The 12,700-nt window shown below is 39.0% G+C and overlaps 1 protein-coding gene across 4 annotated transcripts in view; it reads right to left on the bottom strand.

Moving 5' to 3' along the window:
• FLNB (filamin B) overlaps positions 1-12,700 on the bottom strand; it is a 177,627-nt gene that overhangs the window by 78,723 nt on the left and 86,204 nt on the right. For all 4 annotated transcript variants that reach the window (XM_075833935.1, XM_075833937.1, XM_075833938.1 and 1 more), the window contains exons 8-10: positions 10,180-10,380; positions 5,469-5,606; positions 2,909-3,035 (exon numbers count right to left, since the gene is read on the bottom strand). In XM_075833935.1, coding sequence (XP_075690050.1) covers positions 2,909-3,035; positions 5,469-5,606; positions 10,180-10,380 — 466 coding nt within the window. The remainder of the gene's footprint in view (positions 1-2,908; positions 3,036-5,468; positions 5,607-10,179; positions 10,381-12,700) is intronic.

Below are 12,700 nucleotides of genomic sequence, written 5' to 3'. Positions count from 1 at the left end.
CTGATTTGTTGCTATGGGGTATGACTAGTTGTTCTGTTAGATAGTTTTGTTAAATGAGGTTGAATGACTATTATATTCTCAAAGTTTTAACTTTGCTATATACTAGTGCACGATTTCTCAAAAACACAAACAAAAAAAAAAGGTTAACACCTTGCCCTCCTATTTCACACACCCAAGTTATACAGAAGATTACTCCATCTCTGGCACATTCCCAACATATTTTGAAAAGCATGAGAAGAAAGACTTGCATAATAGAAAACCTTTGATTTGACCTTTGCATAGTGATCGGCACCCATTTCCTGCATAATGGGCTTAATCTATGCGCTATATGTGAACATGTTGCATTAGAATGATCATCCACATTAAGTACAGTTGGTACTGGTGTCGGGGGCCCAGGCAAATAGGAGGCTCAAACTCACCTGCCTCCCATCCACTACCCACTAGTCGCTTCATGAGAGCTTTGAAGTTCTATTAATAATTTTTTTTAAGAGGGTAACAAGGGGTTAACAATGAGGTGCCATTCCCTATTAGTATTCTGTACTGCCTCCCCATGTACCCACTAACTATATGTTATGGGCTGGACAGGCTGCAAAAATATTATTCCCTTTTATTCCAAACTCAGCAGGAGACTATGTAAACAGTTCCTCGGGTATCTACCAACTGTACGCAATAGGATACAAGGTGGAGGTCGATTGACATGATAAGGAATTCCAGGGTTTGCACCATTTACCTATATGTGGCCCAGATATTTCTGATGGCAGCCCTGCGGTTTCATGCTCATAAGTAGATAGGCCAATACTATGGTTATTGTAGGTTACAACTAGGCCTGGGCAAATAATTTAAAAAAAACACGAAACCTAAATTCAGCGCAATTAACCGACGTTATCTTACATTTCGGTTTCTTCAAATATTTTTTCCAGGTTTTCCAGGATGCAGATACAGTTGGATCCAATGGGAGAGCAGGGAGCCGTAAGGTCCCTGCTCTACCGTTCATTATGTGTTCACCATTCACTCACGGCGTAGACAGAACAGAAATGATGTCATCGCGCCTGTCAGCGCCGAGCCACAGAGACCTAAGGAGCAGAGGGAGTCTCCTCCATTTGACCTTGGAATGGGATTAGGCGAGTATGTATTTTATTATGCACTATTAGGGCAGCTGTGGGGGCAGCTATGGGGCATTATAAAACATGGGGGCAGCTATGGGGGCATTATACTGTGTGGGCAGCACTATGGGTGCAATATACTGTGTGGGGGCAGTGTCAAGAGGTATATTATATACAGTAGTATACAGCAAGCTCAGGGGATAATTAATTCAATGGTGTAGCATGCAAATAGAGGGCGTGGTATGCAAAAAGGTGTGTGGCCTAAATCATTCATTAATCGTATTTCAGGTTACATGTTCAATTAATCATGATTTGGATTTAGGTCATAATCGCCCAGCCCTAGTTACAGCCACTACCTCCATCATATCTACCGGCTATAATTTTCATTATCTGATTGTCTGCAGGCTCTTATATATCCACCCACACAGGCATCACGAAAAAAGTAGATGGCAAACTACAAAGAGCGTCCCTTATTGTGGAGGATCCAGCGCATGCAGTACACAGTGATCCCACTGATTTCAATTGACTTAAAATAATGCTAGTGATGAGCTCATCATTGGGGGTTCCTTCTAGCAAAAAAGGTTGCCGAAAGCGGGCACCCCCTTTAAAGACCATAAGACTCCTTCAACGCTAAAATCTACATGCTAATACTAGTGTTGATGTGGAGGTACAATCACTATGGAATGCAGAGAACCAGAAAAAAATTGTTGTCATGTACATAGAGTGAAGGGTTGTGTTAAGGCCCTTTTACACCGGCCGATAAGCGGCCGGCGCAGCGAACGCCAATCAACGAGACATTGCTTGTTTGCTCCTGTCACACGGGTCTATGGATGGGGACGATCGGTCGTTAGTCCGATCGCTCGTCCCCATACATTATCATGTCAGCATCGCGTCTCCCTGTTTACACAGGGAGATGCACTGCCGACAATGACTTTTACTTTCTTAAAACGATACGGTCAGCAGATGATCGAGCGTTTTCTCGTTCATCTGCTGATCGTTCCCATGTTTACACAGGGCAATTATCGGCAACAAGCGTTATATGAAAGCACGTCTGCCCAATAATCGTCCTGTGTAAAAAAACCTTTTAGACTGGTGAAGGGGAGTTTTTTTTTGTGGTGGAATTAGGCTTTAAAGTCGTAGAGGAAGCATATCCTATGCAGACTGTCAGGTTGCACAAGATAGCACTGCAGGAGTAGTAGTCCAGGTCCAAGGATTCAGATGGGGTTTAGAAGAGGAACGAAGGTGATCACCAAAACGGCAGCTTGGAGTGAAGTAAAATTTTGGGGATCTGAAGGAGTTCCATAATTTCACGTAAAAGTAGAATTTTTAGTTTGGTTCCATACCCAGGTAGGATTCTTGATAAATTTACCATTTCCCCATATATACTTTGCAACATGTGGATTCATCTGTGATCGAAAGACTGATATATATGGGAGAAAAATATTTCCCTTCTTCAAAATGGATGTTGCGATAAGTTCCAACAATGATGATTGTGCAAGTTTCTTAAAATTTGAGAAACCGTGTAAAATTCTTAAAAAAGCAACATATGTACTTCAGTTAAATTATACAACGATGATGATGGAACGTAGAGATATTCTACTACGTAAGGGAGAAGGACATTTAATAAATGTGTTGATGCTACACTTGGGTCAATATAATGAACTACATTTTTGGACTTGTCATAACAAAATCAGGAAACCCTCATAAAGTTTCATTTTGAGTTAGATTTTTCTTTAGGTCAGTGGAAACTTTTAAGAAACAAAAAGATAACACTATTAAATATTTACTAGAGATAATCTTCTTACCTTTTAGGGATGTGATGTCCACCCCAAGTGATGGTGACCACATGTTTCCCAGGGTGTAGGGGGTAATATTCAAACAAATGCACTCCGTCGACAGCCTCCAACTGTTTCACAAGCTCATCCAGACCCTCTGCCAAAACACATCAACACAATGTTAACTTTATCCGAAAAACAGCTTTTAGCTAAAGCAGAGAAGACAAATGAGTCTTCTAAATAGATTTGGTGGAATTTTCAAGCCTTGGACAGGATGCCCGCAGTCTCCCACATTGTACATGTTAGTTATTAGACATGCTAGGGATATGTCTGGAATGTCTAGTATTTTTAGCATTGCCGACATCTGTACAGATCTGTGGTTCACTAACCAGGACAACATATCAGATCTATTTGACATACATTACTAAGAATTGACAGAGGGATAGAACATCAAGAGCATCTTCTGCTTTATGGATCTCTTGGGGTCTCATATCTTCCCGATATATTTTTTCCTTTGTCACTTTAATTACATAATTGATATAAATGTTGTATTTGTATGATATAAATTACATAACTTCAGACTGGAAGATGGGTATAGTCCAAGAATGGTCCATCACATTATGGGACAAACAAGGTTTCCGCAAAAGCTTTTCGTATTTAATTGGCACATGTAGGAAAAACTATCATTGACTTTTCTTGTTAATTATGTGCTACATGAAATCAAATTATATTAAAAGTAGCTATTATTTTATTTATTTTTTACAAATGGGCTCCTAAGTCTCCAAGCACCATAGCAGCTGCTGTGGCTTTTATGGCTGTAGTTATACCCATGATGTGGGTCCTGGTACAAATATGGCAATGGGGTCCCAACCAATGGCTTGGAAGCAACAAGCGGTTCTCAGGCCCCTTGCATTTGGCTACTCAGATGTTTGTAGCTCCAGATACTACTGTACATTAAGGGGAACCCGGGAAGTCACAGCCTTCCTATAATTTTGCACTAAGGTCATAACCATATCATTTAAAACATTAGGGTAAAAGCCACATCATTCGGTCATATCTTTAAAGTGAATCGGTCACCAATATGTAATGGTGTAAGGAGGATTAGTTTAGTATATTATCCTTTTTGGACATTCAGGTAAATTTTTTTCTTTTTTAGTGTCTCGTTCAGCCATTTTTCAGTAACTTTCACTTTGAAGTGAATGTATCTAAAGAGTGAGGTTGTGTCTAAATGACTCCAAAGACTGGTGCTGCAATGAAGGCACTGACCAATTAGATTTAGTATAGTATATCAGGTGACACGATCGACCAATCAGCTGCCATATTTTCTACTCCAAGAGGGCTGGACAAGGGCAAGGTTACTTCAATAACATTCAGGACAACTGTGGCATAAGTTACATAAGATAGTTATCATATAATTCTATTTTGTAAATAATTACCATATGATTCTATAATGATTGCTCCAAAGACATAGAAAACCAGCATTTTGTTGACAGACTATTATTAAAGGGGTTATTGGACTTGTGAATTTAAAAAAACAAACACCTACAAATGTGATAAAACAAGAAAGAGAATCAGTACTCCTCTTCTTTTCTCCGGTGATCCAGCACTGAGGCTCCGGCGATCCTCTCGGTGTTTGTTTACAACCAGGCAACACGTGACTGCTGCATCCAATCAGAGGGCTCATCGTTTACATGCCATAATCCTGGCAGCACTGCTGAGCGAAGGGAGCCAGGAATATGCCACGTGACCACAGAGCCCTCCGAATGGCTGCAGAGGTCACATGTTGACTGCTTGCAAAAAAAATTGTGAGGTCCACCGGAGCGTCAGTGCTGGATCGCCGCAGGAAAGAAGAGGTGCATACCAATTCTTTTTTCTGCTTTATCACATTTGCAGCATTTTTTTTTTTTAAAAATCACAAGTCGGATAACCCCATTGATTAGCTTTTTCGCTTTAAATACCTCATGGAGCTCAACACAACCTGTTGTATTTGAAAGTTGCACGTGACCTCTATTCTAAGCAAACTATTACATATACTTTACATATTATCCATAGTTTTGGGGTCTTGAGGTCCTCTATAAACATAATTTATAGAAGCCAGAGTACCAAACTGTTTACACCAAAATTTGTTCCAAAGGGACAAGACTATATGCGTATAAATGTCCATACTGTAGATTTTATGGACTCAAGGTGATTTTAATCCAAGCGTACTAGAAAGTGTGTATAGACACGGGAGAACCCCTTTAACAGGGCTTGGCATAAAAAGGGCTGTGTTTCTCTGCGACGCAGCTGAGAACAATGTAAAAATCTAGTAAAAATAAAAAAGATAATCCAGTGCATTTTGTAAAGGATCATGGACTCCTCAGAGGACAATGAAAGACGTTAACGCTATTGTTTCAGTCTTCCAGCAGATAATAATTTGTCATATCCTGTCCTTGTTCTAAGACTTCATAGAAAATGGATTTGATATCAAATATGAAGTTATTTTGTTTGGCAAGTGCAGAGAGTAGCTTTTTGTATTAAGCTATTATAATAAAGACAATCCTAGATTAAGAAAGTGTTTGCATACAGTTTAATAATACCAGACACTTACTTGGCCCTTTCACGGAGACATGGAGGTCACCACTTCCTGCAGTCCTGGTGTCGACCTTAAAATCAGCAGTTTCTCTAATCCTGACGCCTTTGGGCTGCAAGCCACGTCCGCTGGCTCGACAAGCGTTTGGGTTACAGGCTGTTGAAAAGGAAAGTGATAGGAACATGTTCTCAAATGCTCGTATTAAGATAATGTCTCTGTGCAACACTCACATATCTGTGGTTCAGGAGTGATGGTGAAAAGACGGCTAGACAGTCGAAATACTTGAGCATGCCAGGTTTTCAATGGAGTCAACAAAACTATTTTGGATGCAACTAAAACATGCATACCCGGGGCATGGCTGTAAATACACTAGATAAATATATTGTGATGTTTATGAAGCAATACAATGACTATATTGAGTGTATTTAAAGAGCAGGTTCCCACTCAAAGTATTCATATATATGTGTAAATAAAAAGGACTACTCAAAACTTTATGCAGAAGACTTTCCGTAGCACAATTATGCTACTGAATACACCAGTGGCCAATGGAGTTTTCTAGGTACAGAATATTGGGGGAGTACTATGGCATACACACTGTCCCATGATTATGTGGCCCCCCTAGACTGTTATTAAATTCCAAAAGAAGGCAAAAGAGGGACTTTGTTAGTGTCATTACTAAAGGAGTGATCCAATGTGGACAATGCCATTTTGTTAGACGGGTTCCCCGACAACAAGGTGTTGCATTGCGCAGACCCTAAGCGATAAAAAAAAATCTGTAGGGAAACCCAGCAGCAAGTGTTCAATGTTCCTGTAGCTCCACCACAGATTAATGCATTTATGCCTTACACAGTACCTATTGAAATAGTTGGGCTGCCCTTGTAATGCATGGACATCCCAGGTCCTCCAGATCAAAGAGATGCTCTTTGAAAACGACGAGGTTCCTGAATGGAGGACCTCTTCTATTAAAGGGCTTGTCTCATGAAGACAACCCATTTCTGTTGGGCATAAAGAAGTCATAAAGGGGGCCCGGAATTTCTATTATGAGCCAGAGCAGAGAGAAACTCACAAAAAAGTAGACCCTGCCCGATGTGTGAACAGTTTAATTGGAATCTTTTTTTTTTCTTTATTAGCCATGTTTGAACTTGACTTAACATTTCCAAAGGTTTGTAATTGTAATAGATGATTATCTTTACACAAGCCTAAAAAAAGAGGGTGATCATTTCATATAGAAAACAAAATATAGCCTGAAAAATAAGTTTATAGTTTGCCTTAATAAAATAAAAATAATAATAGTACAATGGCAGAGGGTTACTGATTTGTCCAGTCTTCATAGTGAGTGACCAGAAAAAACTTGTATCCTAATTAATGGGATAACGTGGCAGCTATTCTTGGATGTGTCACATCTGTGGTCTGTAATACTATTTATTGAAGTACCGTAAAGTCTAGCTCCTTGAGGATATATTAAGACTTTCAGTCTGGGTGGTGGGAAGAAGAGCTATGCCTATGGCCGAACACAGGGCTAAAACAAACAATTTTAGAATATTTTCATTAGTAGGTTACACTAGAGCACTGTGTGTAATCTACATTGTTTTCCATTTGTGGTTTCGAGGCCACATGTCTATGAGTTAACCGTTATAATCCTGTATTTATAGAATAATAAAAGTGATTACATGTAAAATAAAACTTTTTACAACTACTCCGAGCTGTAAATAACATCCCTCACTAAACAGATCTTGTTAGTTTAGGGCACCAAAGTAGGAGAAAATGCATCAACTGGCTGTGCCAATCGAGGGTCTGAAATCTCTGACTAGTTTTATAGATTCCTATCTTTTCTTAAAGAAGACTTATCACCTCTCCCTTCATGTCTGTTTTAGTAAATACTTCTATTCCTCATAATATAAGAATTCTGAAACTTTTCTTAGAACTGCGTTATGCCGTTCCTCTGATATTCCTCCTAGAAATGTATTAATAAATTGTCAACTGGGTGTTACCAGTTAGGGGTGTGTCCATAAATAGCCTGATACTGTCCAATCAGTGGCAGACTGCGAAGGTGCACAACTCTTTGACAAAGGGAAAGGTAACACCCAGTTGTCAATTTATTCATACATTTCCAGTAGGGATAAATAGAGAAATGGCAAAGTGTAGAGTTCGAAGAAAAGGAGCTCCAGCATCGTCATTTCACGGGGAATACAAGTATTTACCAAAACTGTCAAGTCAGGGGAGGTGATCAGACCTCTTCAATGTCTTGTCTTAATATGCAGGAGTTTCACATTGAGGCAGCACATGAAGTCTCTACTGGTCATTATTATAGGGCAGATGAATGATGTATCTGTGCAATCTATACTAGGGGAGAATACCTACTGCAAGTAATGGAACATGACATTTTCATGTATTCCTAGGAAGCCAGAAAAAAACCAAAAACCTATGTATGCCTCCTTATAAAATTAGAGATAAGAATTTAAAGTATGAACCCATAGATTCTATGGGTGCCATATAATGACCCGTAAACGGCCATGTGTAAGAGCCTAATACATACATTGATCAGCAATAACGGTTTTAAAATTAAAAAAAACATAAAACAAATTAAAACAAGCATTAGATGTAGATGTGCAGTGCAAGCTACAGGCTCATAGATGGGATTCAAGTTTCCAATAGGGTAAATCACTCACACACAAAAAAGTTTCATAGACGTTTTAAAGGGATATACACACGGTTGTTAGAAGAGAGGATTATGCGTGCAAAAGAGAGGTAAGCAAGGAACCAGGTGACAATGGAAGCATTCGAGTTGATGCATTACACTTTGTCATAAACCGATGCTTATGTATTCTGGGAAGCTGTATGTACCGTCATATTTAAAGGATACAATTATAAAGCATGCCCCTTATATAGAGGTACCTAGACACATGCTTATCCAAATGAGCGACCATGGGGAAACTGCACTCAAAAAAAAGTATGCTGGAATTTATGGTGGTCTATAGAGTTTTGCTTTTTTTTAAATTTGATTAATCCAGAAAAGTTCTATGAATAGTATGACGGTCAGTGAAGACACTTTGATAATAGAGTACCTCCCATTTTATTAGCCGATTTATAAAAAGTATGGGCATTGCCAACTTTGGGGGTGAAGATCTACAACCACTGCTAAAGCCCCAATTTCATGAGGTGAAATTGTGATATAACATAATTGTTAATGGGGTTGACAGACAACATTTCCACATGAGCAGACACCAAAATCCTGCAAACTCTTACCAACCCTGGCCTGAACACAACTATGGCTTAAGCAGAGATGTCCTTTATCCAACAAGAAGTAGAGAAGATCAGAATTGGGGAGCAGAGATCTGGAAGCGCAGCAGGAAGGAGGAGGCAGATGAGAGCATAGCAAGTGAAAGCAGAGTAGAAAATGTCTGAACAGAGCAAGAAGCCATTAATCAAAGCATTGTACAGATGTGTCCATCCTTGCGTTAAGTGACAAGCATACAATTTGTCATGATATCTATTTAATACAATCTTGCTCAATTCAATTTAACAAAAAATACACGTTAAACGTATATACTTTCTGTCAACATGGAAGTCTTTTGGTGATGGATGACATACAGATGTAGCCAAGTTTATCTGGACTCTGATAACTTGCTGCAGCGCGATATTACACAACAAAAGTTAAAGTTTCTTGACATTATTCAATGTGTTAAAAGTCAAGATAAAGATGGCTACATCTGTACGTGGCATGTATAGTTTGTTTTTTTTACATGTTTGTTTAACATCTCACACCATACATCTCGCGATATGTTGGGTTTTAGAGATCAGTTTAAGGGAGGACACATCTGTATGTGCCAGAATATTGCAACCCTAAACAACTCTGGTGACCTCCTAGAAAAAAAAATTGTGAAAAGAGTAATCTCATTTAAAAAAAATAGTTTCCAAATCTGGCGCCACATATTTCCAGGTGAAGTTTATATCTGGTGAGACGTAAACAAATTTCCAATCATAATTGCAACTGGCAGAAGTGCAAGAACTTGCGGTATAACTGGGAGTTGGGACCTTTGCAGTTTCATACCTCACTGATAACATCTAGAGGCATAAAATCACAAACTTTATTTTGCAGTACATAGGCTGCACTGAAGAGACGTATCGGCTGGTACAATTAACAAGAATCTGCCAACATGACAGACGGTTTAAATATCAGTCCCACTTATCATGGGGAAAACAATATGATCAGACAGCTAAACCCCAAAATGTTAGATCCTAGCTTCTCCAGATGGGTGACTATATATCTTCAAAATATACACCAATACTGTATAAAAGATAATTTCCCGGCTACCTGCAGCCACCACTAGAGGGCGCTTAAGGTGGTCACTGCACTCTAGTGCTGGGCAGCCAGTACTTTATCTTAAACATCTCATCTTTAATTTATCTATTAAGGTCTATGCAGGAGATTTGGAGCTTTGTATCAGAAAAGTTAAGCGTCTGCTTCTATAAAGATGTTTAAAAAATTAATCAGCACAGAACTTTGAACCGAAAAACTACATTATGATAAAAGATAGAGATTCCCTTTAAGAACAGACCAAGCTACCTCTCCAAATCACCAGTAAAGTTGCTCCCGTCTAGGTTACTATATAGAAAAGTAAAATAGCTGCGGGAGACATTGTTATGTCACAGCAAATAAAGTGTGCCGTGTAGATTTAGATTAAAAGTAAATTTCTGAATACATGATATTCAAAAGCTTTGCACTTACCTTCACCAACATTAACCAGATAAGGACATTTTGGTATAGCCTCCCCACCAAAGTTAATATTAATACTATGAGGCCCGGCTTTCATGGGTTTATAGGTACAGCGGTATACACAATTTCCTTTATCTTCAAGTACAATCTCAACTGTATTGTTCCTCCCCTGAGGGTCTATCACTTCAACACCAATGTCTCCAACTCCAGCACCTACAGCAAACACAAAGGAACAAATCTCAGATTAAATAATTTAAACAAAGTAAGGTATTAGATGATGATCAAAACCCGGCACTGACAGGTTCAGTGACAGCGGGTCCTGCACATCTCTGATACGCAGGAACGAGCAGTTACCGATCCTAGATGTGATCGACAACCTGGATGTGATCGATAACAGGTGGATCCTGCGTGTCAGACACCGTTGTCACTGAACCTGTCAGTGCCGCTGATCTGACGGATTCAGGTCACAGCACACGATACAGCTGCTCTGTATACAGAATACAAAAGCAGCTGTATCTCAAAAAGTAAAAGTATTTTTTAATAAAAAGTAATCAGAAAGTTGCACCAAGCACATGGATACACACATACATTTTATATATATATATTAAATTAAAAAAACATTTTCAAAAGGTGTACATAGCCTTTAGGGTATGTTCACACGCACTAATTACGGACGTAATTCGGGCGTTTTTGCCCCGAATTACGTCCGAAAAATGCGCCTCGATAGCGTTGACAAACATCTGCCCATTGAAAGCAATGGGCTGACATTTGTCTGTTCACAAGAGGCGTATATTTACGCGCCGCTGTCAAAAGACGGCGCGTAAATAGACGCCCGCGTCAAAGAAGTGACCTGTCACTTCTTGGGGCGTAATTGGAGCCGTTATTCATTGACTCCAATGAAAAGCAGCGCCAATTACGTCCGAAGAGGACACCTTAAAGACTTATTGAAGTTGGATATAGTCTTTGAGGTGTCCTTTTATGTATTTGTTCTTTTATTTTATTATCATCCTGTTGTGTTTATATATTAGGCTCACATATAACTTCCACATTCAATATAAAAAGTTTATAGGAGCGTGTGTCAAATGCTCTTAAAAGACCTAGTCTTCATAAACGGTATCCAGACCTGCCAGAAGTATTTTAATGGAATACACAGATCACTTTTGTAACATTAGTTTTTTTTTTGCCTTATGTGTTATATATTATATATTAGCTATTGGTCTAAATTTGACATCGGTCTGCGGGAAAACGTTGGTGTAGACACCAAAGGAAGCCTCAGCTTTCATTCACACAAGGCACGAGCAATGTTTTCCTTGGCGCAGCAATGCTAGTCACTGTGTTCAGTGGAATAAGAGCATCCTTTGTGTTTTCTGTTCTAAAATTAGCAATAGGAGGAGGAACTGGCTAATATTTCAACCCCGGCTGTATTACCAGAGACGGTGCATTAGCTAAACAGAGGAGCGTGGAAAGAAAATATAGAGGGCAATTATTCATAGAAGGATATATGACATAAGTCATTTTCACTTTGTAGAAGCAAAGGAACATAACATACAGTTGAAAATAGTAAAAAACTTTAATCCGGGCTTAACTGGACCTTATAGGTGGAGCATCATGAAATATTCTAGATTATTAAACGGTCATATAAAATGTATGTTTTAAAAAACTCATTTGTAAGAAAAAAATAAACAACCTCTAGGAAGAATTTATGGGGGAGATTTATCAAGACGAGTGCAAAGAGAACATTTTCTTAGGCCCTTTGGAAAATTAAAACCAAGGCAACTGCAACATTTATTCTCTGACCCCTTTGATTTCTTAATAATACCTAATAAAAATTTCGAACCAACCCAATAGTATAATATTTAAAACATTGTCCTAATATACGAAGGTCATGTTTCTCTGTTTCTTTAGGACAGAGCCCCGATTATCTGTTCCAACATAAAAACAAAATTTTGGAAGCCTGTTGCTGTCACTAAGGTGCTAGTCACCAGTAGGTGGCTTCTATTTAGATCAAACTGATCTACAGGGTGGGCCATTTATATGGATACACCTAAATAAAATGGGAATGGTTGGTGATATTAACTTCCTGTTTGTGGCACATTAGTATATGGGAGGGGGGAAACTTTTCAAGCTGGGTGTTGACCATGGTGGCCATTTTGAAGTCGGCCATTTTGTATCCAACTTTAGTTTTTTCAATGGGAAGAGGGTCATGTGACATCAAACTTATCGAGAATTTCACAAGAAAAACAATGGTGTGCTTGGTTTTAACGTTACTTTATTCTTTTATGAGTTATTTACAAGTTTCTGACCACTTATAAAATGTGTTCAAAGTGCTGCCCATTGTGTTGGATTGTCAATGCAACCCTCTTCTCCCACTCTTCACACACTGATAGCAACACCGCAGAAGAAATGCTAGCACAGGCTTCCAGTATCCGTAGTTTCAGTTGCTGCACATCTCGTATCTTCACAGCATAGACAATTGCCTTCAGATGACCCCAAAGATAAAAGTCTAAGGGGGTCCGATCGGGAGACCTAGGGG

Source organism: Rhinoderma darwinii, chromosome 7 (assembly GCF_050947455.1).
Source record: "Rhinoderma darwinii isolate aRhiDar2 chromosome 7, aRhiDar2.hap1, whole genome shotgun sequence".
NCBI classification, from domain to species: Eukaryota; Metazoa; Chordata; class Amphibia; order Anura; family Rhinodermatidae; genus Rhinoderma; species Rhinoderma darwinii.
The sequence above is the reverse complement of the archived record's forward strand: the minus strand, read 5'-3'. Positions and strand labels throughout refer to the sequence as shown.